This window comes from Podarcis muralis, chromosome 5 (assembly GCF_964188315.1).
Source record: "Podarcis muralis chromosome 5, rPodMur119.hap1.1, whole genome shotgun sequence".
NCBI classification, from domain to species: Eukaryota; Metazoa; Chordata; class Lepidosauria; order Squamata; family Lacertidae; genus Podarcis; species Podarcis muralis.
The window spans coordinates 66745692-66773527 of NC_135659.1; the positions used below are offsets into that span (position 1 = coordinate 66745692).

The 27836-nt window shown below is 42.3% G+C and overlaps 1 protein-coding gene across 2 annotated transcripts in view; it reads right to left on the minus strand.

Annotated features, from left to right (window-relative positions):
• SLC16A1 (solute carrier family 16 member 1) overlaps window positions 1-27836 on the minus strand; it is a 41837-nt gene that overhangs the window by 8809 nt on the left and 5192 nt on the right. For both annotated transcript variants that reach the window (XM_028734514.2, XM_028734515.2), the window contains exon 2: window positions 8154-8411. In XM_028734514.2, coding sequence (XP_028590347.1) covers window positions 8154-8370 — 217 coding nt within the window. In that variant the 5' untranslated portion in view covers window positions 8371-8411. The remainder of the gene's footprint in view (window positions 1-8153; window positions 8412-27836) is intronic.

The window sequence follows — 27836 nt, forward strand, 5'->3', positions numbered from 1 at the left end:
ATCCAAGGTCTCGGGCATAGGTCTATGCAGTGCTTTTCCCCCCCAGAAGGGTGGGAGAAGCTTGAAGAGCTACAGTTTGATGTTCCTGGGGAGGGTCCCAGTGGATTAGGATGAGCCCCATCTGGTCCCCAGAAGGTCTCAAGAGTCAGCTGGGAAGGAGGTTGTAGGTAGAGTTATCGATTCTGAGGAGGAACCAAGCAGATTGCCAATCCAAAGATGACTCTCACCTTCAGTGCTGAAGTCGTACCTGCTCTACTCTTCACAAGCTTGTTGGATCCTAGTTTGCTTAACCATGCATACAATCTACTGTGCCCTTTAACCAAAATCATACTGATTTTGGCAGAAAGACAATATGGGACTCTTCATATGCACAGCATATGTTCTGCCACTGCACCATGGCACTTTGCCCATCATTTTCTTTTTACATGGCAAATGCTACCCAAATAAATCGCTGAAATTTTCTCCCTTGAAATTTTGCCTGTAGCAGGGGCGGGTAGGCATTGTTTCCCTCAAGAAGTACGTTCTATCAAGGACAGTATACTGGGGGCCGCATGCAAGGAATGACCAAGAACGGATGGAGCTAGAAACAAAGGTGTTATGGATTAACTAATCTGAAAGGAGACTGCTTCAATTTTCACTGTAGCTACCCTTGGATGAGAATGTCCAATCCTATGGAGGTCTACTCAGAACTTAAGACCTGCTGGGTTTGACAGTATCACTCAAATAATTAGGTAAGAGGATTTTTTAGTACAACAAACCAAAATAACTACCATTCTGGAAAACAAAATAAAATTAATTCCTTTCAAACTTAAACATGCCACACACACACACACAGAGCAAATAAGTACAAAAGGTAATTTAAAACAACCCCCCATTTATTTTCATCAAATAAAATAACATCCTTTCAACTTCTACTGAAACTACATAAAAGTGGGTCACTGTTAAAAGCCAGGAAAACTGAGAGGGCATGCAGGAAGGAAGGAATTCTGATCAGATGGAGGAACAGGACAGCTTTAGGAGGTGTTCAGAAGGAGCATAAAATTAGGTTGGAGCCACATGTGGCCCCCAGACCACAGTTCACCCACTTGTTTTATATAGGAATGACACTAGGCATGCAGCATTCTGCAGCTACTGCTTTTGTGCAGCAGTCTTTTCTTATATCACTGCAACATCCATATGCTTCAGCAGCTGCAGAACACCTACACAAAGCACACAATAGGTTCAGAGTGTCACATGGATATTAAACACTAAAGTTCTGTGTTTGTTAAGAGGACACTACTGAATTGTACCATGTTATAAAAGGGAGAATTGGCAGAATTCAAGTCCAGTTGACAGAGTGAGCACACAGCCAAATTACATTTCACTTCATGGAGTAAAATCTCATCTATCAATGGAGCGGCTTATGTAAAGTTTTGCAGAACATGAACTTTGACATGTGGTTATATGAAACGCCTAAACAGCAGAGCTTCCACCAGGTTTTTAGTCACTACCTTGAAAAAGAGCACTGTCCTTTTCTGGGCAAATATGCAATTTTAATAAAAAAAGGTTCAGTTTACTGGGAAATGGTTCAAAGGACAACAGTGCAAACAAGCATATAGACTAAGTTAGCCACACGCTTAGCAAGGTCAGCCACAAATAAGCAAAATAAAAAATAAAAAATTCACAACACTTATAGCCAAGTGAGACCAGAAAATATTGCTCTTTGGAGCCTGGATATTTCGGAAGTATACCAACAGCTAATGAAATAATTATGTCCCATCTTAGAAACAAACATCTCATTTTCTCTTATTATTCCAAACAAAGGACAAGCCAATCTTCACCCACCCACAGCTTACATGCATTTAACTTGTGTGCATTCAGCTTTATGCACAACAACAACAAAAATTAAAAGCAGGAGGAAAGGGGACAGGCATCCAAGGGGAAAAAAAAACTTTGGCAATCAGAGGTTAAACTAGGGGGTTGGCAAAACTTACCCCTGCTGGGGGCACAGAAATCACCTCAGAAATCTGTGTGTGCTACTTCTCTGTGCCTTAGTTCCCCTTGTGTTTACACAGCCCACCTTCTCTCCCTTACAGGGACGTGTTTGTTTAGCACCTCCTGAGGGAAGGAGCTGCAAGGGATTCCCATTTCCCACCCTCCTCCATTTGCTGTTTGGGCTCCAGAGTTCAGCCCACCCACCCTCCTGCAGCTCTGTTTGCCCTCCCTCAAGCAAACTCATGTGCTGGGCAGGAGCAGCCCCGAGAGAGCTTAGGAAGGCTGGCCGGGGAGCTCCAGGCTGAGCCCAGAAGACGCTGGGCGCCTCTCCCCTCTGCATCCCCAGCCCATGAAGAAAGAAGAGAAAGGGCTGGAGGAGCACTGATTAGAAATAGGGTGTTTAGAAAACGGATTATCTAAACCTTTAAAGCAAATAATCACAGACGGCTCATTAAGTCAGTTTACGTGCTTGTTGTAACACTGAAGCAGGGAAGTCTGCTGGTTGCCTCACCAACTGAATAAGGACAAAGCAGAGACTGTTCCCTTCCAAGGAAGTCTCATGCAAGAACGTCACTTGCTTTCTGAGGCAAAATGCAAAACAGAAGTCTGGCCCACCAACACTGTAGCAGCATTGAAGCCACAAATACCCAGCTCTGCTTCCAAAGGAGGAACTTATGCCGTGTCAGCCCAAAAGGGAAACATCAGGTTAGAAAGTGAAGAGAATTGGAATTCAGTACACATAGACGTGTGTGTGTATGTGTGCTATTCAGTATGTCCTGCTTTACAAACTTTTACACTGCTTTTTTTTTACTTTACCTTTATGTTAGCTTCACCAGTACTTGAAGGTATCTCATTTTGAAATGAACTAAGTTTAAGCCCTGATCCCCAATTAAGACAACTCAGGGTGTCCAATTAAGAGAAAGCAAAAGCTTCCAGACTTCTCGCAGCTATGCTGAGCAGGGAAAGGGGAGCCATGGGGCAGACTAGGCTTGCTCAAATAGCACTCCTTCTATTTAGCACATGGGTAGGCAAACTAAGGTCCGGGGGCCAGATCCAGCCCAATCGCCTTCTAAATCCGGCCTGCGGACAGTCCGGGAATCAGCGTGTTTTTACATGAGTAAAATGCATCTCTGGGTTTTTATTTAAAATGCATCTCTGGATTATTTGTAGGGCATAGGAATTCATTTATTATTATTTTTTCAAAATATAGTCCGGCCCCCCACAAGGTCTGAGGGACAGTAGACCGGCCCCCTGCTGAAAAAGTTTGCTGACCCTGATTTAGCATCTCATCCAAATGTAGCCAATAGGTTGATTTTAATCAGTGGTTTTAGGGTTTTTAAAGAGATGTTTGCTTAAGTATCAGTAGCAAATGGGATATATATATATATGTTTTCTATCTGCCCTGAGAAAATCTCCTGACTCAGCATAGCCTGGGCCCCTTTTTCCATGGCATGCATCAGTTTTGCTGCAATTGCCATGGCTGAGATTCCTATTCGGCAGTAGCTTGGGAGGGGGGTGTCTCTACCTTCTCCAATTACAGGACAATATCCAAGGTCTGGCAACATACTGCACCAAGACAGCCAAAACTCAGTCTTGTAAGTTAGTAAAGGGTACAGTTTACATAACATTCTGTTTGCACTGTCTGGAGTTTTGTTGGATACAGAGAAATGAGTTGGCATGGCTGAGTGAGAGGAATACTGAGAATATGAGCGTTGAGAAAGAACACGAGAGTGAGGGGGGCAAGATACAGAGTACTATTCACTAACCAGGACCACTTCCCTGCACAAGAAGGGGGGAAATTGTTTTAAAAAAGTAAACTGGACACTGCACTCCATAATTGCCCCAAGCCTTTCAGATCCTGTGTTTCAAATGCTTATGGCAAAAGAATGGGATCTTTGTCCTGTAGCTTGAAAGCAGACTGGAAATAATTCAGTTCAAATAAAATTTAAATCAGATGTATCTTGTCAGCTTCTCTATACACAGACCATTCTAATGAAAGACCTCCAGCCACAGCCATTGAAATGCTGGTGAACAGGTAATTCTGGTTCAAATGCCATTTCCCCAATCAAATATGATTTGTTGAATCGGGGGGGGGGGGGGGAGGGCGGACCCAGCCAGCTAATTTCAGCACTCCCTCCTCCTGCCTTCATGTGCCCAGCATCATAGAATACACCTTGAGGGTTTTAAGCCAGAGGGTTTTTGTTTTGTTTTTTCAATCTTCATAGCAGTGGTTTTAAGTGCACCTTACACACCAGGAAGTGGGGGAAATGCTTGACCTCACTGGTCACTCCCAATCAACAAATCCTACTTTGTTGGAACTAGGCATGTGAAGTTCAAACCAGGCTACCATTGCCTTAATGTTAGTATATAATGCATGTGCTTTCGTGCAAGGTTTATACACCTTGCATGGTAGCACATAAATCATACGCTAACATTAAGGCAATGGTGGCCTGGTTCAGATTTCTTTTGCATAAAAGCATATAATTTTTTTCCACACACTCACATTCTTCATTGTCAAGATCCTGCTTTATCAGGTCAAAAACTCTGAAAATAGTTAACCATGTATCACACATGTTGCACAGTGCAGATGCCAGTAAGAAACATCAATGGCTTCTAACGAGAGATGAGCATGAACATTTATACTTCACTATTTGGAAAGTGTAGGGTCATACCTCATGTTGCGTTCTGCTCTAGTTACGGACTTTCAACTGCTAGGTTGGCAGGAGCAGGGACTGAGCAACGGGAGCTCACCCCATTGCGGGGATTCGAACCGCCGACCTTCTGATCGGCAAATCCTAGGCACTGTGGTTTAACCCACAGCGCCACCTGCATCCCGATATACATATAGTCAATGCTTTATTTGCTCCTACAATGTATCTTCCTGTGACTTGCAGTGCTGAGCATCCACTGTCTTTCCTTAACCAGGCTAACTCAGAAAAGCAGTGCACTTGCCCTGTATGATGGCCTCTGACAGGAGAAACCCAAGGAAAATATGTCCCTGTTGATTCTCCTCAACTTCTCCTTGGATTTCAATACCATTAACCATGGTATTCTTCTGGAGTATCTGTCCAAGTTGGGGGTGGTGGCACTGCTTTGCAGTACTAGTCCTGTGTGAATGGTCATTTTCAGAGGGTGATGCTTGGGGAGTGCTCTTTTCTCCATGGAGCTTTCAATGTGGGGTTCCTCTGGGTTCCATTTTATCCCTTATGCTGTTTAAAATCTATATGACACCACTGAGTTATCTGGAGCTTTGGAGTGTGTTGTCAGCAATCTGCTGGTTGATGTCACACAGCTCTACTTCTCCTTTACATCTGTGGGTGATGTTGTAGACCAATGTCTTGCCTCGGTAAAGGTTGAGAGCCAACAAACTAAAGCTCTATCCGAATAAGACAGAGGCACTGTTAGCGGCATGGTCCCCTAGACCAGATGGCTTGAAGGTTGCCTGCTCTTGATAGGGTTTCATTCCCTCTGAAGGAGTGAACATGTAGCTTGAGGGTACTGATGGATCCTTTGCTATCGCTTGACGCTCAGATGGCCTTGGTGGCATGGAATGCCTTTCATTAGCTTCAGCTGGTGGCCCTATCTGGACAGAGAGCACCTAACTCCAGTTGTCTATGCTCTGGTAACCCTTAGGTTAGATTACTGCAATGTGCGCTGCCTCTGAAGATGGTTCGGAAAATTCAGCTGGTACAGAATTCAGCAGCCAGGCTGCTGACCAGGGCAAGATAGTTTGAGTATATTACAATTATCCTGGCCCGACTGCACTGGCTGCCGATTAGTTTCTGGGCCCAACTCAAAGTGCTGGTTTTGACCTATAAAGCCTTAAAGGTTCAGGACCACAGTGCCTCAGGGAGCATCTCTTCCCATATGAACTGACCCGGACTCTGCAGTTATCATCTAAGGCCCATCTTAGATGCCTCCTCCACAAGAGGTACCAGATGGTGGCAACATGAGAACAGTTGCCGAATGCTCTCCCCTGGGAAGCTCACCTGGTGTCTTCATTAGTATCTTTAGGCACCATGCATTTCTTTATAACCAGGCCGCCTTTGTCTGATTGAGCATTCTATGGTTTTTTAAAATGTATGGAGGGGGCTATTGGTTTTTTGGGGGGGTTGTTTTATTATGCATTTTGTGTTCTCATTTTGTATTCTTATGTTGTGAACCACCCTGTGATTTTTGGACAAAGGGTAAAATACAAATATAATAAATAATAATACTTAGCTAACTTAGAGCAGCCTCCTTACAAATGATGTCAGAGAGGCACACCAGAAAGGCTGCCAGGTCAGAAATAGTACCCCGGAAATATTTTATTTTCAGCTTTGTAAAGGAGGATGAAAAGTTAGCTTTGGAGTTGGGTTTTCTCCACCCCACCCGCATCCAATTTGGGTTTCAAGAATTCATTCTACCACATGGGAGACGAAGGGTCACATCCACACCATTTATTTAAAGTGCTCCTATATCATTTTAACAGTCACTGCTTTCCCTCCCCCCAAAAAATAATAATCCTAGGAACTGTAGTTTAAGGGACCTGAGAACTATAATTCTGTGAGGGATTTCCTAGCAACGCCATATATCCTTAACCTACAGTTAATTAGTTTCCAGGATTCTTGAAACCCAAATAATTACCGCCCAGTCAGTCTGACATCAATACCAGGGAAGATTCTGGAGCAGATCATTAAGCAAACAGTCTGTGAGCACCTAGAAAGGAATGCTGTGATCACCAATAGTCAGCATGGATTACTGAAAAATAAGTCATGTCAGACTAACCTGATCTCGTTTTTTGACAGAATTACAACCCTGGTAGATGAAGGGAACGCAGTGGATGTAGCCTACCTTGATTTCAGCAAGGCATTTGACAAGGTGCCCCATGATATTCTTGTAAAGAAACTGGTAAAATGCGGACTTGACTATGCTACCACTCAGTGGATTTGTAACTGGCTGACTGACCGAACCCAAAGGGTGCTCATCAATGGTTCCTCTTCATCCTGGAGAAGAGTGACTAGTGGGGTGCCACAGGGTTCTGTCTTGGGCCCAGTCTTATTCAACATCTTTATCAACGACTTGGATGATGGACTCAAGGGCATCCTGATCAAATTTGCAGATGACACCAAACTGGGAGGGGTGGCTAACACCCCAGAGGACAGGATCACACTTCAAAACGACCTTGACAGATTAGAGAACTGGGCCAAAACAAACAAGATGAACTTTAACAGGGAGAAATGTAAAGTATTGCACTTGGGCAAAAAAAATGAAAGGCACAAATACAAGATGGGGGACACCTGGCTTGAGAGCAGTACATGTGAAAAGGATCTAGGAGTCTTGGTTGACCACAAACTTGACATGAGCCAACAGTGTGACGCGGCAGCTAAAAAAGCCAATGCAATTCTGGGCTGCATCAATAGGAGTATAGCATCTAGATCAAGGGAAGTAATAGTGCCACTGTATTCTGCTCTGGTCAGACCTCACCTGGAGTACTGTGTCCAGTTCTGGGCACCACAGTTCAAGAAGGACACTGACAAACTGGAACGTGTCCAGAGGAGGGCAACCAAAATGGTCAAAGGCCTGGAAACGATGCCTTATGAGGAACGGCTAAGGGAGCTGGGCATGTTTAGCCTGGAGAAGAGGAGGTTAAGGGGTGATATGATAGCCATGTTCAAATATATAAAAGGATGTCACATAGAGGAGGGAGAAAGGTTGTTTTCTGCTGCTCCAGAGAAGCGGACACGGAGCAATGGATCCAAACTACAAGAAAGAAGATTCCGCCTAAACATTAGGAAGAACTTCCTGACAGTAAGAGCTGTTCGACAGTGGAATTTGCTGCCAAGGAGTGTGGTGGAGTCTCCGTCTTTGGAGGTCTTTAAGCAGAGGCTTGACAACCATATGTCAGGAGTGCTCTGATGGTGTTTCCTGCTTGGCAGGGGGTTGGACTCGATGGCCCTTGTGGTCTCTTCCAACTCTATGATTCTATGATTCTTTGAGGAAGCCATAACAGTTAAAGGTGGTATAAGACTGCTTTAAATATACAGTGTGGGTGTAAACAAAATAAAGTACCCACAACAAATCTATTAATGAATCTTTTGACTCTAATTAAAACAGATTAAATTAGAGTCACAATTATAATTAAGCCTCCACATATGACACAGTAAAGGTATGGAGCTTTATTTTGCTTGCAAACTTACCTCCTGCATACATAACTGCCAGCATAATGGAAGAGATCCAGGACACTTTGCTGCTAGATGCGTCGAAGATGATTTCTATCTCTTTAAAGAATACCGTGATGGATTTTGGGAATGCATAGGAAAAGCCTATAGAGATAAAGGCACCAACAACTACGGCCCAGCCCCACCCTCCTTCTGGTGGCGTGTATCCCACGGGGCCTCCAATTGCTGGTGGCATCTTGATTGAAGTGGTAGCAAATTCAACTAGAAATCAAAGATCTGTGAAGAAAACAGAGTAAGATCATTAGGGTTGCGGAAGCATTCCATTTAATTTTTTTCTAAGTCTCTTGAAATGAGCCACATTCTACAAGCTGAAACTTCCCTCTACTCCTACACAGAAGCTTCTGAGAGGAACACTCCATCTGAATGAAATCCAACATTTGAATTTTGACTCACAGGGCTGTTTTTTAAACAGCTAAAGAGTACAAAAACCCATAGAAATTAACACTAGCTTTAGGTTGCATTTGGATGCAATGCTTCCACATGGTTTAGTGCTGTAAGAAAAAGCCTTGCCTCCCATTGGACTCCCCCTGCCTCCTCCAGTGCAGTCCTAAAAAGTTGTTTGGAAGGTCTATGGGAGGCTATGGCCTCCAAACCCAGGCAAACTGTGGTTATTTATGATTAATGAAAACAAAGAAATCAGTTTCTTAACTGTACTTTGAAGCTGGCTTCTTTTTCACTGGCCATTGTGATTAAACATAGCTTGTACAGTGGTACCTCGGGTTAAGAACTTAATTCGTTCTGGAGGTCCGTTCTTAACCTGAAACTGTTCTTAACCTGAGGTACCACTTTAGCTAATGGGGCCTCCTGCTGCCGCCCTGCCACCGCCACACGATTTCTGTTCTCATCCTGAAGCAAAGTTCTTAACCCGAGGTACTATTTCTGGGTTAGAGGAGTCTGTAACCTGAAGCGTCTGTAACCTGAAGCGTCTGTGACCCGAGATACCACTGTATGGGTTTGATGCTATGGCAAGCTGTAGTTAATTTAAGACAAAAAACAAAACTGTCCAAACTCCTCTTTGTGGCCACACTGGAGGGAAAGTGTGCGATCCCAGGGGGAAACAAGTTCATTCTCATTATGTAAAACAATGTTACAGCATTAAGTTCAAATCAGCATTTATTCTTTCTGGCAATTAGGTTTCTGAATTCCAGAACCAAATCGTATCAAAAGCTTCTTGTTTATGGGCATTTGCAATGCCAAGGCTGGATTTGAACAGCTCAAGGTTATGCCACCCTGAAACCCATGTCCATTTAAAGGCCAGAGACCACTACTGGCATTTGTTTCTTCTGAAGTTATTTACCTATTATAGGAAAAACTAGTTTATAAAATTTGCAAGCTTAAAAATATAAGGTTCACTTTTTAGGATACATGGTCTGAGCAACTAGAAATAAAACAGAATAGATTAATTGTTGGTAATCTGGGATTTTCAAGTACAGTGGTACCTCGGGTTACATACGTTTCAGGTTACAGACGCTTCAGGTTACAGACTCCGCTAACCCAGAAATAGTACCTCGGGTTAAGAACTTTGCTTCAGCATGAGAACAGAAATTGTGCTCCGGCGGCGCGGCGGCAGCAGGAGGCCCCATTAGCTAAAGTGGTGCTTAAGGTTAAGAACAGTTTCAGGTTAAGAACATACCTCCAGAACAAATAAAGTTCTTAACCCGAGGTACCACTGTAAAATGAGTTAGTAATAACTAGAAATCTCTGGTGAGTCTCTTTGTTCAGCATTTTCAGAAATACTCTACCATAAATTATGCTGTGAACCACCTTTTTTTTAGGATATATGGTTTTTTCCCCACATATATACAGCCTTAAGAAAGGATGCAGGGGCTCAGAGCACAAACACTGCTGTGAACCACCTTGAGATCTTTGCATGAAGGGCTGATACAAATTTAAACTTAAAAATATGAAAAATATAGATACTGTTCATGCTGGATAGCTAGGTCCTGAAGTCAGAGATAGTTACACAAAACTTCGGCAATAAAACAGATGCATGAAGTACAAATTACAAGCAAGGACAAGGACCTAGAAGTTGCATAATAGTTGCAAAAGTTTCTCCCACAAGACATATCAATTACAAAGCATTTGGCTGCTGAAATGGTTAGGAAATAATTGCATTTCCAGTCAACAGCATTAGTTCCAATGAACATGACTTTCACAGAGGTTTATTTAGGCTACATCTTCTTAAAAGGGTCAACAATCAGCACATACCATCAGTCAAAATTATGGGAACCAAATCTCAAAGAATAGTTGAGTTCAAGAGTGTTGGAGTGCATCCTGGGTTCACTACAAACATAGTGACACACCAGTTCAAACCATGCTGTCCCACTTGACCACCATAACACTATCAAGTCAGCCTGGTTTATAAGAAACCACCCCAACCTCAACCACAACAAAAGTTTGCATGAATCATACTTTGGACTGGTGGTGTTCAGCAGAGAGAATATCCTCTGGGGCTATTCCAATATAAAGAAGAACATGTTTTGAATTTTAATGTCTACATATTCACTATCCCTTAGTATCACAGCAGAAAAAGCCACAAGTCCATATTCCTAAAAGGAGTACAAGGAGGCAGTATGGGAAACTAACCCAGCACTTCAGTATTTTTTATCGCTTCTGCACAGCTATGACCACTTAATAAATAAAATTGTTTTTTAAAAAAAGATAGAAGGAAATAGCACACACCTTTTCTTTAACTCTGCCTAAAACATTCCACACCCTATTGTCACTGTGCACCTTCTCCTATGACCCTTTTTCAATTATTTCGACTCCTATTGTTCTACATTAGTCCACTTAACTTTAGTTCTAGAACCACACTTTTCCATTTGGTGCTTTGAGGGACCCATTCTTAGCCACTTTGCCAGAAGCTTTCAGAATCCCTAATGGTCACTGCTCTCCATGGTAACATTGCCCAAGATTTTCTGAACCGACACCAGATACCCATCTATTGCCAAATGCTCTGCAATGCTGCTGTTGCTCACTATTTCCTGCTACGCCTTTTGGGGTCAGAGGAATCACATTACACTGGGCTCCTGCTGCTCTGTATCTGTATAGAGCTGTATACAGAAAGACTTCTCCAGCTACATTTCAGAAGTGGCAGACTCTCTCAGGGTACTCCTATTCAACCAAGAACTGCTGTTGTGCTTAACAACGATCATTCAAGTGTTTAAATCGAAGACTTTTAACATGTCCGGAGAGCACACTAATTAGCTAAAACATTTTCTGAAAAGGTAAGAAGTCCTGTATTAGTATCAAATTAGTATCATCATCCTTGATGTCAAAGGACTGCTTTCTAAACTAGATGGTAGATGGGTCTTAGAAGGTATCAAGACTCCAGAAAGAAAGGGTCTGAAAGGGCAAACCTGAAAGAAAGAGAGACCAGAAGCTGAGACTGGGAGTGGACAGGATTTTAAAGAACACATTTTCTGGTGTAGAAAGGTCCAAGAGCCCTAATACCAAACCCTTTACACTCTTGAAAAGAGCCCTGAAGGTCAGTAGACAAGTCTAAATTTAGCCATGGTAGATAACAACAGAAAGTTCTGATAGGTGCTTATGTGCTTTGTATAGGCTTCTTGAGTTCTGAATTCCTGACTGTTTTGGAATGTACGTACTGTAGCTCATGCTGCAGATTTCCCACTATCATAGTGCCATTCTTGCCACTTTGGGGTATGCTGAAGCCTTAATGGGTGCTGCAGCACACTATTTGTCAACATAACCCAATAACAATATTTGGCATCTTAACAGCATAAAAATTACTCCAAATATTATAAGCACTTAGGGAAGAGGAGATCCATCAGAAGCACAGCATTCTGAGCTCCCCCTCCCATTTTGGAGTCATTCCAGAGCAATTAATCAAAATGAGGAAGCAACAGTTATTTATTTTAACTGGGGGAGGGATACTAATTCTGTAGCAAACTTTGTACCTCTGGTTTTCTGGGTGGAAAGGGGGAGGTTCCCAGATTTACTGAGCCTGCACAAACTAACAGGCCTGCACAAACTTCAGTCTCAAGATAGTTATTGGTTTTTTAAATAAGCTCTACCAAAAGCTGTATCAAAAATCCTCACCATACTAGTACTCAAGGAGCCAAATCTCATGAGGCAATGCAGTCCTCAAAAGAAAGAAAAGTTTGCCCACCCCTGCTTTATCAGATGGCTGCAGAAAAAGGATCTTTATCTCAGAATTTAATTGCTGCTTAAGATCAGCCACATATATTATTTATTGCACATACTATTCCTAGCTAGGAAACTATTGCAACACTCAATGCTGTTTGTGAATTTAGTTTTAAGCATGCTTCATGTTTTTTACATTTTTCATTAGGTTAGTTGAACATTAAACTATAGGCTTTTGTTTTGATAGCTTTATCTTAAGATCTGGACCATAAAGAAGGCTGATCGCCGAAGAATTGATGCTTTTGAATTATGGTGCTGGAGGAGACGCTTGAGAGTCCCATGGACTGCAAGGAGATCAAACCTATCCATACTTAGGGGTCACGAAAAGTCGGGCATTATTCTAACCACTATCTCCTGATAAAAATGATGCTTTTGTTCTTATATTTAACTTACTTTTGTATCAAAACAATGAAGAACCAGAATTTACAATGAAGGCCCTCCCTTCATATAGCCATATTGGTTATACTGTTTTTAATCAAGACTACCACAACACACAATGACAATGCATACAGCCAAGTCACATTTGAACCTTAACAAAGCATTCACAAGATGCACACTAACACAAAACCCTATTAACTTAACTATTCTCTCCAGCCCTCTTCCCATTGTGTATTAGATGATTGTTGTTGTTGTTTAGTCGTGTCCGACTCTTCATGACCCCATGGACCAGAGCACGCCAGGCACTCCTGTCTTCCACTGCCTCCCGCAGTTTGGTCAAACTCATGCTGGTAGCTTCGAGAACACTGACCAACCATCTTGTCCTCTGTCGTCCCCTACTCCTTGTGCCCTCAATCTTTCCCAACATCAGGGTCTTTTCCAGGGAGTCTTCTCTTCTCATGAGGTGGCCAAAGTATTAGAGCCTCAGCTTCACGATCTGTCCTTCCAGTGAGCACTCAGGCCTGATTTCCTTAAGAATGGATACATTTGATCTTCTTGCAGTCCATGGGACTCTCAAGAGTCTCCTCCAGCACCATAATTCAAAAGCATCAATTCTTCGGCGATCAGCCATTAGATGATAGCAGTTGTTTTTACCTTCATTCACCAGTTAAGAAATCACAAGCAGAAGTCTTAATGGCAGCTAAGGTCAGTGTTCAAAAATCCCATTGTTCTAGGCACATTTTGCGACTGGGAATTTCATTGAGCTCTGGGCACAGTACTGAGCCTAAGATTTCAGATTAAAACTGCAGAGTGGAAGGAGAAAGGAGGACCTTTTTCTGCCTCCCCACTTCCAGCTACACTCTGAAGACTGGAGAAGAGACCCTCTTAAGAATATTAAGGGGGTGGGCAGGGGAAGGACTAGACCGTGTGAAAAATGAACATAATATTTTAGCTGCAGTTCATTCATTTTCAGCTTTGTATTCTTGTTATTAAAAAGTGTGCCTAGACATTCCATTGTTGCGCCCACAACCTAGGTTTAAGGTGCCATCTAGCTCCTAGCTTTCATATCTCGGTTTCTAACACTATCTAAGGGACACAGTAGTCTGGAATACAGCTCAGATTTTTGATACAGATACCCAGAAGTATAATATGCAACAGACATCCTTGATCATTCCCAAGTTCTATTAAAAAAAACAACATGCATGGCAGTATGATGTACGCAAGATGCTTTATGAAGTGATGAGATGCTCTTCATATAGAAGAGATAGCCCTATTTTGCACATAGTTATGTACTGTACACAGTCATGTTCAAAGTGAGCTACAGATCAAAGTCAAGAGCATTTAACACAAGGACTTTCCTGCGCTACAGCTTGCTATAGATAGTCTGCTTTACTTTCAATGCCCCTCTATCATGGCCTAATATCAAAAGGGCTGATATGTGAGGCAGTTGTCTTATTTAGGGGGAAACAGCCCAAAGGCAAACTTTGAAAATCTCATTACTATACACATTTGAGGATCACAGCCCTCTTAAGTTGAGCTCATGCTGCTTTATACTCATACCAAGACATCCTGAATTCCACTTTCGGTCAGTTCCATATATAGACTCATAGTAAGTGGACATCATTATACGTTCCAGTAGTTGCACAGCTTTATATCTCCTTTGGCTGAAACAGACCCTCCCATGAAGAGCTACTCTTTTTCTCCCAATACAGAGATAATTTGTGTATGGGAAGAATGTCTTTCATGAAGTAAGTCTCTTTAATAACCACAGTTCTGTCAGCCATGCCAGTGCATCCATTCTCTGCTTCAGGGTGGGAGATGAATAGTGCAGGCTCTTGGAAACTAACGAATAAACAGTTTTAGCAATGTTGCAGAGAGGCAGGGATATCTTCAACAACAGAGGGAAAACGTTTGCTGACCAACGGTAACAATTTAGGAAACTGACTTCTATGTTTACAAAAGAAATAAAGAGCTGTTGTCAGTCAGCTCAGCAATGCCCAACCACTTTTTGTACTTCCACTGAATCAGACACATTATTGCAAAATTGCAGTGAAGAAAAAAAGCGCTTTATTAGGTGAGGTGTTGACCCACAGTTGTTAATACTTGCTTATGGCTTAATGTGCCAAAGCATTGTCTCAGTAGCACTAAAAGGCAGGGAGCACCCATAAGGAGTACCTCGGTTTTAAACCCTCTTTTGCTGTGCAAATACTGACACACTGAATGTATTAGAAGTTTTCCTGAGCTGGTCAGAGTTCCAGTAAATTCAGCTCAAGTAACACTGTGCTAGTTTATTGCTTTTAGCCCCTAAGGCAAATTTGTTGTATACACTGTTTTGCAGGCTTACTTCCATGAGTGTGGGGCTCATTTCCTTCTCCATCCTAATATGAAAGAGAAAAGGCAATAGCCAGTTCAGACAGCAACTTCTACATGCAAAAGTTTCCTCAAAGCAGAGCTTGTAAAGTCTCCAGCTTTGTTTGGAAAACACTGCTACGTGTCAGGCGTGCTTGGAAGTGGAATTCAGAGATACTAGCCAAGGATACGGTAGTTATTTTAAAAGCCACACTTACAGTAAATAAGATGGTTGAGTCAAATGTGATGCTGTAAATGAATAAAAAGCATTTTTCCAGGCTCTATGAATAGGGACAAACCCAGACTAAATGTTGGTACAAAGAGAAGAAAATTGAATTAATTCTTATTTAGGCAAGGAGAAGTATGGGTCATTCACCAAGTTTCTACTTCAATTAGGGTGTTGAAGCAAAACAGAAATTCCCAAGATGTTGCACAACAGGTTTTTAACTGTGCCACTTTATGAAGAAGCAAACTTTATAATTGTAGAATTACACAGCACTTTCAAAGTACTGTAAATTCAGCAACATAATTATCTGACATAGGAGTCTCTTTACAATTTTTTATGGAGGACACAGTAACAATTTTCTCATATCTAAGTCCAGGAAGGAACATTCAGCTCCACATCTTGGAAACACGCAGTTGTGTTTCCCACTCGCTAACTTACAGGACAGCGCCACCACAGAATATGGTATTCAAGAAAGCTGCTACCATCCATCCATTTATTTATTTTACATTAGATTTATATACCACCCTTCATCATAAGATCTCAGGGCGGTTCACAAGATAAAAGTCCTACCTCACAAGGTTGTTGTGAGGATAAAATGGGGAGAAGAACTACACATGCTCCCTTGAGCTCCTTGGAGGGCAGGGTGCGTTATAAATGTAATCAATAGTAAGATTTCTACCATCCCAGTGAGAATCATGATCACCATATGAGCAGTTAAGTCTCGTGTTCCTATGAGTTTTTCCATGAGATAGAATAATCTTGTTTATGAGAAGGAGTTAGTGCTGTCACCCAGTAATAGAGATAGTGTAGCACAAACCTACACTGGTTTATTCAGAAATTGGCCCCCACTGTGCTTGGTGGGGCTTGGGGTTAGGAAAATATGCACAGGATTACAATGCTGAGAAAACACATGCAATTCTTAAGGCTGGGGATAACTAAATGCAGTCTTCTACCCTGCCAGCAGGAGCCCTACCAGGTCATTAGAGGAGCAAACAATGCACTTCCTCTGTTCATTTGCAGGGTTCCAACACACACACACACACACACACACACACACACACAGCAACAATTTCCCTCCCATGTACAACAATGAGAAGGAAACAAACACCAACAGCTCCTAGGCTAGGATAATGCTCCCCTGGTTTAGGGGGTTTATTGTGGAGGGGGGCACTGGGAAGGAATTTGACCCAAGCCTCCCTGCTCCCCGCAGCTTGCCTCCAGCACACCACCTTTTTGCCTTGCCCTACTTACCTCTGAGTTCCATTGTCACTCTCCACCCTCAGAGAGATCCCACATGTCCTATCCCCACCCCCAACCCACCCTCCCAGGGACCTTGGAATTGCAGTGGCCACTGACTAAATCTGCATGCATCTCCATACAAAACAAAGCTGTTGGGAAATATATTCCTTGGTTTCCTTCTTACAGTGGTACCTCGGGTTACAGACGCTTCAGGTTACAGACTCCGCTAACACAGAAATAGTACCTCGGGTTAAGAACTTTGCTTCAGGATGAGAACAGAAATCAAGCGGCGGCGCGAGGCCCCATTAGCTAAAGTGGTACCTCAGGTTAAGAACAGTTTCAGGTTAAGAACGGACCTCCAGAACGAATTAAGTTCTTAACCTGAGGTACCACTGTATTCATAGGCAACCATATTAGACTAAGCACCCCCTCCTATGTGGAAAAGAAAAGTGAATTCCTCACCCTAGCTGGTGCCTACCACCCACTTTCTTAAATAGCTGTTTTCCCAGTTTTTCAGCAGAAGGCTCAACGGTTTAGTTGTAGGAAGTGCTCAGTTACCCGCATACCACCTGTTCTTGTTTCACTTTAGCCAGGTAACTAAAGCCAAATGTTTTGAAAAAGACTTGCTGATGAAAGACATTAATGAGAAGAACTGAGCCGGCACTTCTGCTCCCTTTTGGAAAGCAAAAGTTCAACAAAATACGAAGAATTTTCATTTCCAACAAGTCCTCTTCAGGTTAGCCCACTTCGCTTCAAATTATTCCAAGCTCTTCAAAACCAAAATATTAAAATAGTTGCATATTGTTTATAAATCTACTGTATATTTATCTGGTCAGAATTATTAAGATAGGCCTAAACACAATTTAGGGGACGCGGGGGGCACTGTGGGTTAAACCACAGATCCTAGGACTTGCCAATCAGAAGGTCGGTCACCCCGTGATGGGGTGAGCTCCTGTTGCTCGGTCCCTGCTCCTGCCAACCTAGCAGTTCGAAAGCACGTCAAAATGCAAGTAGATAAATAGGTACCGCTCCAGCATGAAGGTAAACGGTGTTTCCGTGCACTGCTCTGGTTCACCAGAAGCGGCTTAGTCATGCTGGCCACATGACTCGGAAAGCTGTATGCCGGCTCCCTCGGCCACAAGATGAGCGCCGCAACCCCAGAGTCGGTCACGACTGGACCTAATGGTCAGGGGTCCCTTTACCTTTACCTAAACACACTTTACTACTATTGTCGCTGGTTTCTCGCCCATTTTCAAGAGTCCATCTACATTCTACAATCATGAATGCCAGAAACTGATCTAACAAACATCACCACACAAATGCAAGGAAGCTAAGGAACACCAAAGCCTGTACCAGATGAACAACTGATGACCAGCATGCACATGACACACCTGTTCGGGCAACTGTAATGTTTTTTCAGCTCCTCTGTGGTGGGGAGGGAAAGAGGTGCAAGTATGAAGTACCTCTCTGTCACCAAATGTTTTAACAAAATCCAGCCAGCCAGAATCACTTGCTCCTTCATTAAAATCTTTGCAAATCACTACCGTATTTATTAACAGCTAGTAAACACCTGATCAGTGCAGGTACACAAACACACATGTAAGCAGCCTTCATCAGGGCCCAATAACATATTTAGTTGCATCATTTTCTCTAGAGAGATAGTGTTGTCCTGCATTTGTCAAGTATTTTGCTCCTGAAACTTAGCTTTGTTTGGACCAAAGTTTCCCAAAGCTCCAGTAGGTGTTAGCTGTATATAAGCCAGCTATTAACCATGGAGCATAACATGCCCATCTCCAGGAGCCCAGCTGTGCATGCCATTCACAGCCTTGATTTGCAGTAATGTTAGCTAGGCACTGCTCATAAAACATTGCTCCATAACTTAGCTGAGCAAGTGGAACAGTTGGAAATTTTAAGTCTCTGACCAGGCCTATATATTTTAAAAAACAAACGAGCATATAAGCTTGCAAACATTAAACCTAGAGGAAGATATTTCAGTAGTAATACCCAGGCCTCTGCTAAAAAAGGGAGAGGGTCTCCATGGAACCTCATACACTGGGAAGTTACAGAACAATGTCTAGCTTCTCCTTTCTAGTCAGAAGTCATTATAATAAGCTATGGCCAAACAGCTTCAGGAACTCATGGATGGAATGGATTTTGGCTGGACTTCAGGGCAGAAAGTGCCTTTGTCTTCCTGGTCAACACTCTGTGTTGGTAGATAGGGGAAACATGGACCAGTTATAAGTTGATTGTGCAGACGAAGTGCAGGGGTTCTGCAATGCTTCCGTTTCTATTTTTCAAGAAGGCTGATCTTGAAGGTGGTGCTGAGAGACTGATGAGGCTGTTCATTTTCATGGGAGAGATCCAGCGAAGTTCCACAGGGATCTTTTATGAGGCTAACTGTATCTGGGAACTGGAGACAAGTCTATTTGGTATGCTCCCTTCTTGTATTCTCATCAAAGACAGGTGAGTCAGTGGCTTCCCTGAACATCTTTCTAAAGTCTAGTAGCGGACTAGATGAGTGAGATACTCAATCCAGACTTATAACCGTTGGCGCACTGCCTAGGGTGGCAGTATATATGCTGATCCTGTTTGATGTCACAGTTGCTTAAAATTAAAGGTGCAGGCCAACAAATTTTAGTCCAGCTATGCATCTTCATATCACACACACACACAGAGAGAGAAACAGCTGGCATTGAGAGACAAGGCCCTTCTGTAGGTGTCACCAGATTTTGAAGCAGTTACTTCCTACCAGGAACAGGGCTTTTTCCAGTGCCTGCCCCTTGAGAAAGGCCTCTTGAAAAAGCTTAGCCAGATTTGCTCTACTGGTCCATTCAAGAAGGTCATAAGCATTTTCAGCTTTTTATATAAACGATTTGGCCACAATGTACATGATGCAAGTTGCTCCATTTGCTTTATTTCAAATTATGGTTATGAAGTCCAGCCTAATTAATTATTGTTGGGTTTGGGAGAGTCAATTTAATTGCAAGCATTAAACTAAAAGACATTGGAATCAATATTTACCAGACACTGGCAGTAGTATCAAAATAATTAAAACATGAAAACATATCTAAAGTTTTACTGGAGTGGGTAAATAACAAACTCTGTTCTATATGGCAAGCAAGGTCTTTCTCCTATCAGTTCATAAAGCAATTACCCTATACTGCCTCTGCTGCACAAGATTGGTTTACATAGTGCTTCTGAATAGGTTTAAATGCCTTTTATCTGGCTATGTGCACTTTTCAAATGGAGCTGTGTCACCACCCTATCTACAGAGGAAAAGCTCTCCCCAGTTAATTGGATAGGTTTAAAAAACTGTAAGACAGTTAAAAAGGGACAAACCTCTTGCTCAACAGGAAGAAAACGTCTGAACAGAACAAAATCTCAACAGTATTTATCTGAAGAGGCACAAGCTTAAATAAAACTCATCATAGTCACTTTCCCCTCTTGTTTAATCTGACAAAAATAATTTGCTTCAAGTGGAGTTTTGCTTAGTCCCCTTGGCTAGAAGAAAATCTGGCTCTGCCTGGTATACGTGACTATCTGGGGCTTGTAAGGGCTCAACACCACACAATAGACAATTGAGGGCCTCCTTGGTTGTTGCAAAGCTCACAGGGTGAACTAAGGTCAGCAACAGGCAGACAGAGAACTACTGAGGGTTTTTCAACTAGTGGAAACGATACAACATTCCTTTTCACATCCGCCACAGCATATCCCATAAGCAACCTGAAAATAGAGATGTTCTTTGTGTGGTCAGTCTCTGAACTTGGGTAAAGGAAAGGCAGAAGACTGATAGACTTCTACAAAAGTGGCAGCAGCGCCTCTCCTTCACAAGAACAATGCAATTTGCCAGCACTTTAGATTCATAGCAGGTAAATATGGTTTTTAGGCCATCCAATGTGACACATAACAGTGACCAAGCTTTCCGGTTTTCCTGCTGGACGTTAATCTAAGCAGGAGTGGGGAGGAAAAAGGTGGCTTGGTGTTAAAATTTGTCTGTCTTAAGATGAAGTGTCGGAAGAACAACCTTAATAGATTAGGCCAGTGGTTCTCAAACTTTTTAGTCCGGGCCACACTTTCAGAATAAAAATTTGCTCGTGCCAGACGCAATTTTTTTATTGATGAGAAATACCATACATTGGAAAAGGAAAAGAAGCAACTCCTAGCAGTGCTTGATTTATAACACAGAACACAACTACTTTATAATATGACCATGGGACATCCAGAAAGTATCCCGATTCATTGAAAAAAATATGGTAAACTTATTCTAGAACAGAGATGGGGAGCCTGTGACTATATCGATCATCATCTCAGAGTACTAGCCAATAACAGCTGGAGCGCCACAAGTCCCCCATCCCTCTATGAGAGATTAATTTGCACATATTTGTGCAGTGCTGGTTGTTGTTGCTGGTTGTTGTTAAAATGGCACTACTTTTAAGGAATTGCATATACTTCCTTCAAACAGCATCTGGAACAACTATTTACTCCTCAGCCAATTGAAACCAAAGAATTAGATCACAGTATAAGCCAGATTCTGTTAAAATATCAAACGATTTATTGAGAAGCAAATAAGGAGCTATTTATTTGTTAGTTGTTTTGGGCTTAATCTGTACTGCCAGAACATATAAACTATAACTGGTCCCTCAAAAACTTCTGCATAAAAAAAACCACCAAACTCTTTGAATTCTACACTTTTGTTTCTGAACAGCGTTGAGATACTTTATTTAAACAGTGCTCTAAGAATTCAGAATATATTGATTCTAATGGATTAGTATATTTTTAAAGATTATCTACATAGTATTTTATAAACGTCTTGAAATGTTGTTGTAGGTCCCCTCCCCCCCGGGATAATAAAATTGGATGTTTATGAGGGTGACAAGGAGTTCCTACATCTAGTACATGTAGTGCACTATAAAATGTATATTTTAAGGAGGGTGAGGAACAGGTTCACAAATGCATATTTAAAATGCTCTCCCCTGGCTTAAAAACAAAGAATGCAGAAATGGGGCGGAATGGGCTTACAGATGAACACAAAAGTGGCACAGACCAAAGGTTTCATTTAGCAGCCTTCCAAGCAAGGTAAAGGTAAAGGTAAAGATACCCCTGACTGTTAGGTCCAGTCGCGGACAACTCTGGGGTTGTGGCGCTCATCTCGCTCTATAGGCTGAGGGAACTGGCATTTGTCCGCAGACAGCTTCCGGGTCATGTGGCCAGCATGACTAAGCCGCTTCTGGCAAACCAGAGCAGCGCACGGAAACGCCGTTTACCTTCCCGCCAGAGCGGTACCTATTTATCTACTTGCACTTTGACATGCTTTCAAACTGCTAGGTTGGCAGGAGCAGGGACAGAGCAATGGGAGCTCACCCCGATGCGGTGATTCGAACCGCCAACCTTCTGATTGGCAAGCCCTAGGCTCAGTGGTTTAGACTACAGCACCACACATGTCCCAGCCTTCCAAGTAGTTTCCTTCCAAAGTTATGCTTAAACATCCCTCTCAGGGACACCTCTAAATTCATACTTGTATGGTAAGTGTACAAATCTTGAGTTGAGAACACTAGTTTGATGGCAAGCAGCGTTAGAAACTGAGATGTGAAAGCTAGGAGCTGAATGCCACCTTAAATCTAGGATATGGGTGCAATAACGGAATGTCTAGGCACACTTTTTAATAACAAGAATACAAAGCTGAAAATGAATGAACTGCAGCTAAAATATTATGTTCATTTTTCACACAGTCTAGTCCTTCCCCTGCCCACCCCCTTAATATTCTTAAAAGGGTCTCTTCTCCAGCCTTTATATAGTAGCTGGAAGAGGTCCTCCTTGCCTTCCACTCTGCAGTTTTAATCCAAAATCTTAGGCACAGTAATGCGTCCGTTGCTCAGAAACTGCTTGCGGTAATGAAATTGCCTATCACAAAATGTGCCTAGAACAATGAGAGTTTCAAACACTGATGCTAGGTGATTTTAGTACTAAAATGCACAGAGGGGGGAAAACTCCACACAACTAAACTCACATCTAGGTGCCCAAGATATGCAAGTTAGTCAAATTTGTTCTACAGCAGCATTTCAGATAGTGGGCGTGGGGCTACTTTCAGGAATGTTTCTTACAGTGCCACAGCCCTGCTTCCTCATTTGCCTGTTCCCCTGATCTCCCAGACATGCCTTAGTCCTGTTACAGTGGTACCTCTGGTTACAAACTTAATTCGCTCCGGAGGTCCATTCTTAAGCTGAAACTGTTCTTATCCTGAGGCACGCTTTCGCTAATGGGGCCTGCCTCTGGTGCGTGATTTCAGTTCGCATTCTGGGGCAAAGTTCGCAACCAGGAGCAGCTACTTCCGGGTTAGCGGAGTTCGTAACACGAGGTACCACTGTGTTGGGTCAGCACCTCCTTGCATGCTCTGAGAGGAAAGGGCCAGAGAAAGCGTTCAACTTATAGCGAGTGATAAAAAGTTAATATATAACAACAGCAAACAGGAACAACAGACAGGGAATGGTTAAGGGGATGCGAGGGGAAAGAAGTTATACAAGAAAGAAGTGAATGTAAAATGACCAGGAAGGAAAGAAGCTGACACTGGGGGAGAGTGGGTTTTAAGGTACAAAATGAATGGGAAGAGAAGAAGCTTCATGCGGTGGGTGAAAATACTTTGAGAATCATGTGGGGGTAGAAAGGGAACAATAGAGCTTCTGGATTAGCAACTCTACCTAAAATGAGGAGGCTGCCACAAGAACTGCAGAACAAATGACTGTGCTTTTCATGAGTTGAGTAACTCCTTGCCAGAGGGAAAAGATGGAGCAGATATCAGTAGGAAATGATTATTATGCCAAACGCTTTTTCCATCTGCCACCACTGGCTGCCCCACTGACGGCGGCTTGATGCACCCCATCTCTATTCCCTACCATTTAATCCATGCAGTGGAGTTGACTCTGCTTCGTCTCCTCCCCCAACCCCCATCTGATCTGCACTCACCCCACCTGCAGGATCTCCGCAGCTGCTGCTTCCTACATCCCCAAGCCTGATCTACACACACCCCACCTGTCTGATCTCTTGTGTTTGCCCCTTCGCTCATCCCCATGCCTGATCTCCAATTTCAGACATTGTGATATATTGTGATACTTAGCTGCTGATATATCACAATGTTGAAAACCAGATATCGCTCAGCCCTAAGCTGTTATTATTTTGTATACCTAAGATTGTTGCTCATTATCCTTTGCTTATTATCCATTGTTTTTTGTTCAAAAAATTGCTCTGCAGAGGTACCTACCAGAGAGTTATCAAAATTTTCAAAAGTAGGGGGTCTGTGGCTTGGCTTTTGAAAAACAGAGGTCCTCAGTAATTAGCTAATTGGGAACCATTGACCTAGATAATAATGAGGTCCTAGAAGAGGAAGACTGTCACAGAAGCTAACCAAAGGAATGAGAGCAAGAGAAGGCAAACTGGAAAAACGGAATAATCAGAGGAAAGGTGCACACAGGTAGGAGCTGCAGGTGAGAGAGGCTGAGGCTCAGGTGAAGTTTTAAAAGCACGCAACAGAGGCTATCATTGGCTACTAGCCATGATGACTGTGCTCTTTCTTATTGGAGGCAATATGCTTCTTAATACCACTTGTTGGAAACTGCAGAGGAGGATAGTGCTCTCCTCTGCTCAGGCCCTGCTCGGGGGGTTCCCACAGGCATCTAGGTGACCACTGTGAGAACAGGATGTTGAACTAGGTGGGTCTGATCCAGCAGGCTCTTCTTATATTCTGCTATATTACCAATCCAGCACAATTGCTGGAAATCAAGTATGAAGTAACATTACTGTCTACCTCCTTCAAGCTGAAATCAAGTTTTAAGAATTTTAGGTTCTGAAAAATATTCCAAATCAGAAAATAAATCTCCATTGTATTAATGGGAAATCTCTCAGGTAGCAGTTTAAAGCACACTACTTGGAAGTAAATCACTGAGATCTTCCATTCTGACACACTACTCATAAATGTTCAGCCCCAACATGCCCTCCAGAGTTCACAAGTTCTTATCAAGACATACATGAATATTGTCCCCTCCCCAGTTCACCAGGCAGAAAGCCTATCTGTTTTGAAGTAACATAGGACTTAAACCTCAGATCTGAGAAAGCCAGTGTTTCATCAGTTTACAAAAGTTGATTCCTTCCCCTGGAAGTTCACAATGATTCCCAGTCACCCTCTCTCACATTTCTTCCCAACCATTTTCTTCCCAGTTGTTGCTCCAGTCTTTGAACTATGGACCATCTGCAGTCTGTCATGGAAATATGGACCAGCAAGGTCAGTGTTAAATCACTTATATGTGACAATGCTCAAGCTCAGCCCAAAATGAAATATCATAGAGAAAAATAAAATTGCAACCTGTCAGTTTCAAAATTGTCTTTTTCAGATACTAATCATGTTAACAATTATGACAAAAAGCACCCCATTACTTACTTACCAACACTAAAACAAAGTCAGATTGCAATGTCTTGTATCTTACAATGGGACTCATTAGATTGCATGCATACAAAGTTAGAGAACATTAAAACACAGTCTTGCCATATTAACTTTACCTGCTCTGAGAAGTCAGCACAAGATCAAAGTACAACAAAGTGTGCAAACAAATATATTTTCATCTCAAACACTAGGAACTGGCTCCAGATCAAGTGAATAAGGCTATGAATGTTAAAAAGATATTATTAGATTTTCCCCCAGTATTATATTATTGTTTAGTTAGGGTCCTATCCATATGTTAATTCTCACAATGATTACATCTAGTGCGCATCAGGCTAACGGTATCCAAAATGACCCAGAGAGAGACTCATTCAATACAAGCATAAGTCTAAATTACTCATGATTGTGACTAGGAACCGGTGCAGTTTTGCAAGCTACATGCTGTGGCACAGCATAGCTAGCCAAAAACAGAGCCAGCTTGAATTGAAGTCCCTTATCCTGCTGGTTTATAGCAGAAACAAGAGTGTAATTAGTATGAATAGTGCAATTTGTTTTTATAACTCAGTGTGTTCAAAGTTACAGGGAATGAAATAAGAGATTCAGATTTTCACTAAAGAAAAACTGACTTGGAATCAAGATACCCATAAGCAAAATTATATTTTTTCCCATCAGTTGTGAAGCATCTCAGGACAAGAGCTCAGGACTAGAAATCATCACCAAGATGGAAGCATTCACCCTGCTTCCAAGGTTATGGTACAATTCCAAAGTACATTCAGAATTCAAATGTATTAATAAAGATAATCTCAACACGGAATGTATTTATGTTCATGTTATCCCACAAATCTCAAGAGGAGCGTAGGACAATAAGTGGCAACCACACAGCTGGTAACAATTGAGGAAAGATGGCTGATGCCCTAGTATCATTCCCATGTAATGCCTGAAGAGGACTGTGATATGTTAAGATGGAATCCTGTTCCATGTAAGTAATGTTTCATTGGCTGGGGCTGAAAAGATTTGTAGTACAGACTATCTAGAAGGCACCAACATGGCAAAGCCCGCCACAGGTTGTACATGGGACCGTCTATCAGGTGCAAGAGAGAGAACGAGCTCTGTGCTCTGTCACTAATGTATAGAACCTTCATATTGCAGTTCTGTTTAATGAGATGCTCAATGCATCTCTTGTTTAAATTACTATAGATTTTTATTTGATCTTCCATGGTTCTCATTTCTAGATTTATTAGAGATTATGAGCCAATATTCATCTTTATGTGGATATACTGCAGTGTAGCTCTACGCCCTGACAGAATGTTTTTATCTCGTAGAGCCACTCAGTACAATTGTTCCCATCGGCAGCACTTGATTGAACAGTTTGGTTTTAATTAATATCGGCACATCTTAAATATTAGAAGTAAATGGAGTTAGCACAGATAAACAAAAAGGTAACCCATTCAGGCACCAGCTAGATAGATCTCCTATTCACAGAACAGCATCTCTGTAACCAGGCCTTTATTCCACACAAAAATTAGAAGTTTCTCTGCCTTATTAGGACTGACTTCTAGAACAGTGTTTTACACCAGTTCAGTTTACTCTGTGATCTTTACAATTCAGTTCAGTCTATTCCGATAGCTTAAAATGGGAAAACGTAGGTAACAGTTACCAATACCTTATATAACCCAGTTGCATCATGCAAAACATGCTGTCAGTTCAGGAATTTATTTGTGCTAGGACTCACTAGACTTTCCAAATTACTCATCTAAACAAACCCTGTTCATTTAAATAAAAGACTTGAAATACTTAGGCCTCCAGCTCCAGGAAAATTAAAAACAGTTTTGTAGATCCATTCCCCTACAACAGAGGAATACTTTTATGCAATGTTGAATAAAGTCAGTAAATTAACGGATACTGAGGTTTATCCTTAAATATTTTGCGTAGAAAATGATGCAAATCAGTATAAAAACAGTATATATCCAACAGTAAAAAGGTAAAGGGACCCCTGACCGTTAGGTCTAGTCGTGGACGACTCTGGGGTTGCGGCGCTCATCTCACTTTACTGGCCGAGGGAGCCGGCGTACAGCTTCCGGGTCATGTGGCCAGCATGACTAAGCCACTTCTGGCGAACCAGAGCAGCGCACGGAAACGCCGTTTACCTTCCCGCCGGAGCGGTACCTATTTATCTACTTGCACTTTGACGTGCTTTTGAACTGCTAGGTGGGTAGGAGCAGGGACCAAACAATGGGAGCTCACCCCATCGCGGGGATTCAAACTGCCGACCTTCTGATCGGCAAGCCCTAGGCTCAGTGGTTTAGACCACAGCGCCACCTGCGTCCCTCCAACAGTAAAAATCTTTAAAAAATGAAAAGAATGGGCATTAGGAGAACCTGCTATTCTGAATGCCAAAATATGTGTCAAGCAACAAATCCAACCACCGGAAATAAATAAATAAACCAAAGCAGGTGCCTGGCCACACAAAGCCTTGAAATCTTTTTCCTGCTTTACAGTGTGTGCTCCAAGGTTAGAAAGCAGCATGAATAATTTTCCACAGGGACGGTTTCTTACAGTATATTCTTGTGTACAAGTTATCTTGTTTGAACTGTCTTCCTGGTCCTAGTCATAACAGCCCTGCTTCAAATTCCTTCTGCAACACTATGCTTTGAACACAGATAGTTAAAGGGTACAGGCAGGTATTGCGGTGGGGGCACTCTTTATCTGTTATGACCCTACTCCTTTTATTTAATGTATGACGCCACTATACTGTGGTTTCTGCCACAGTTATGCGCAGGAGAACTATAGGATCGGGCTGCCAAAGTGTTATATAAACCCTCACTGCTGTGGGTTAGTATTCAGTTAAGTAGCT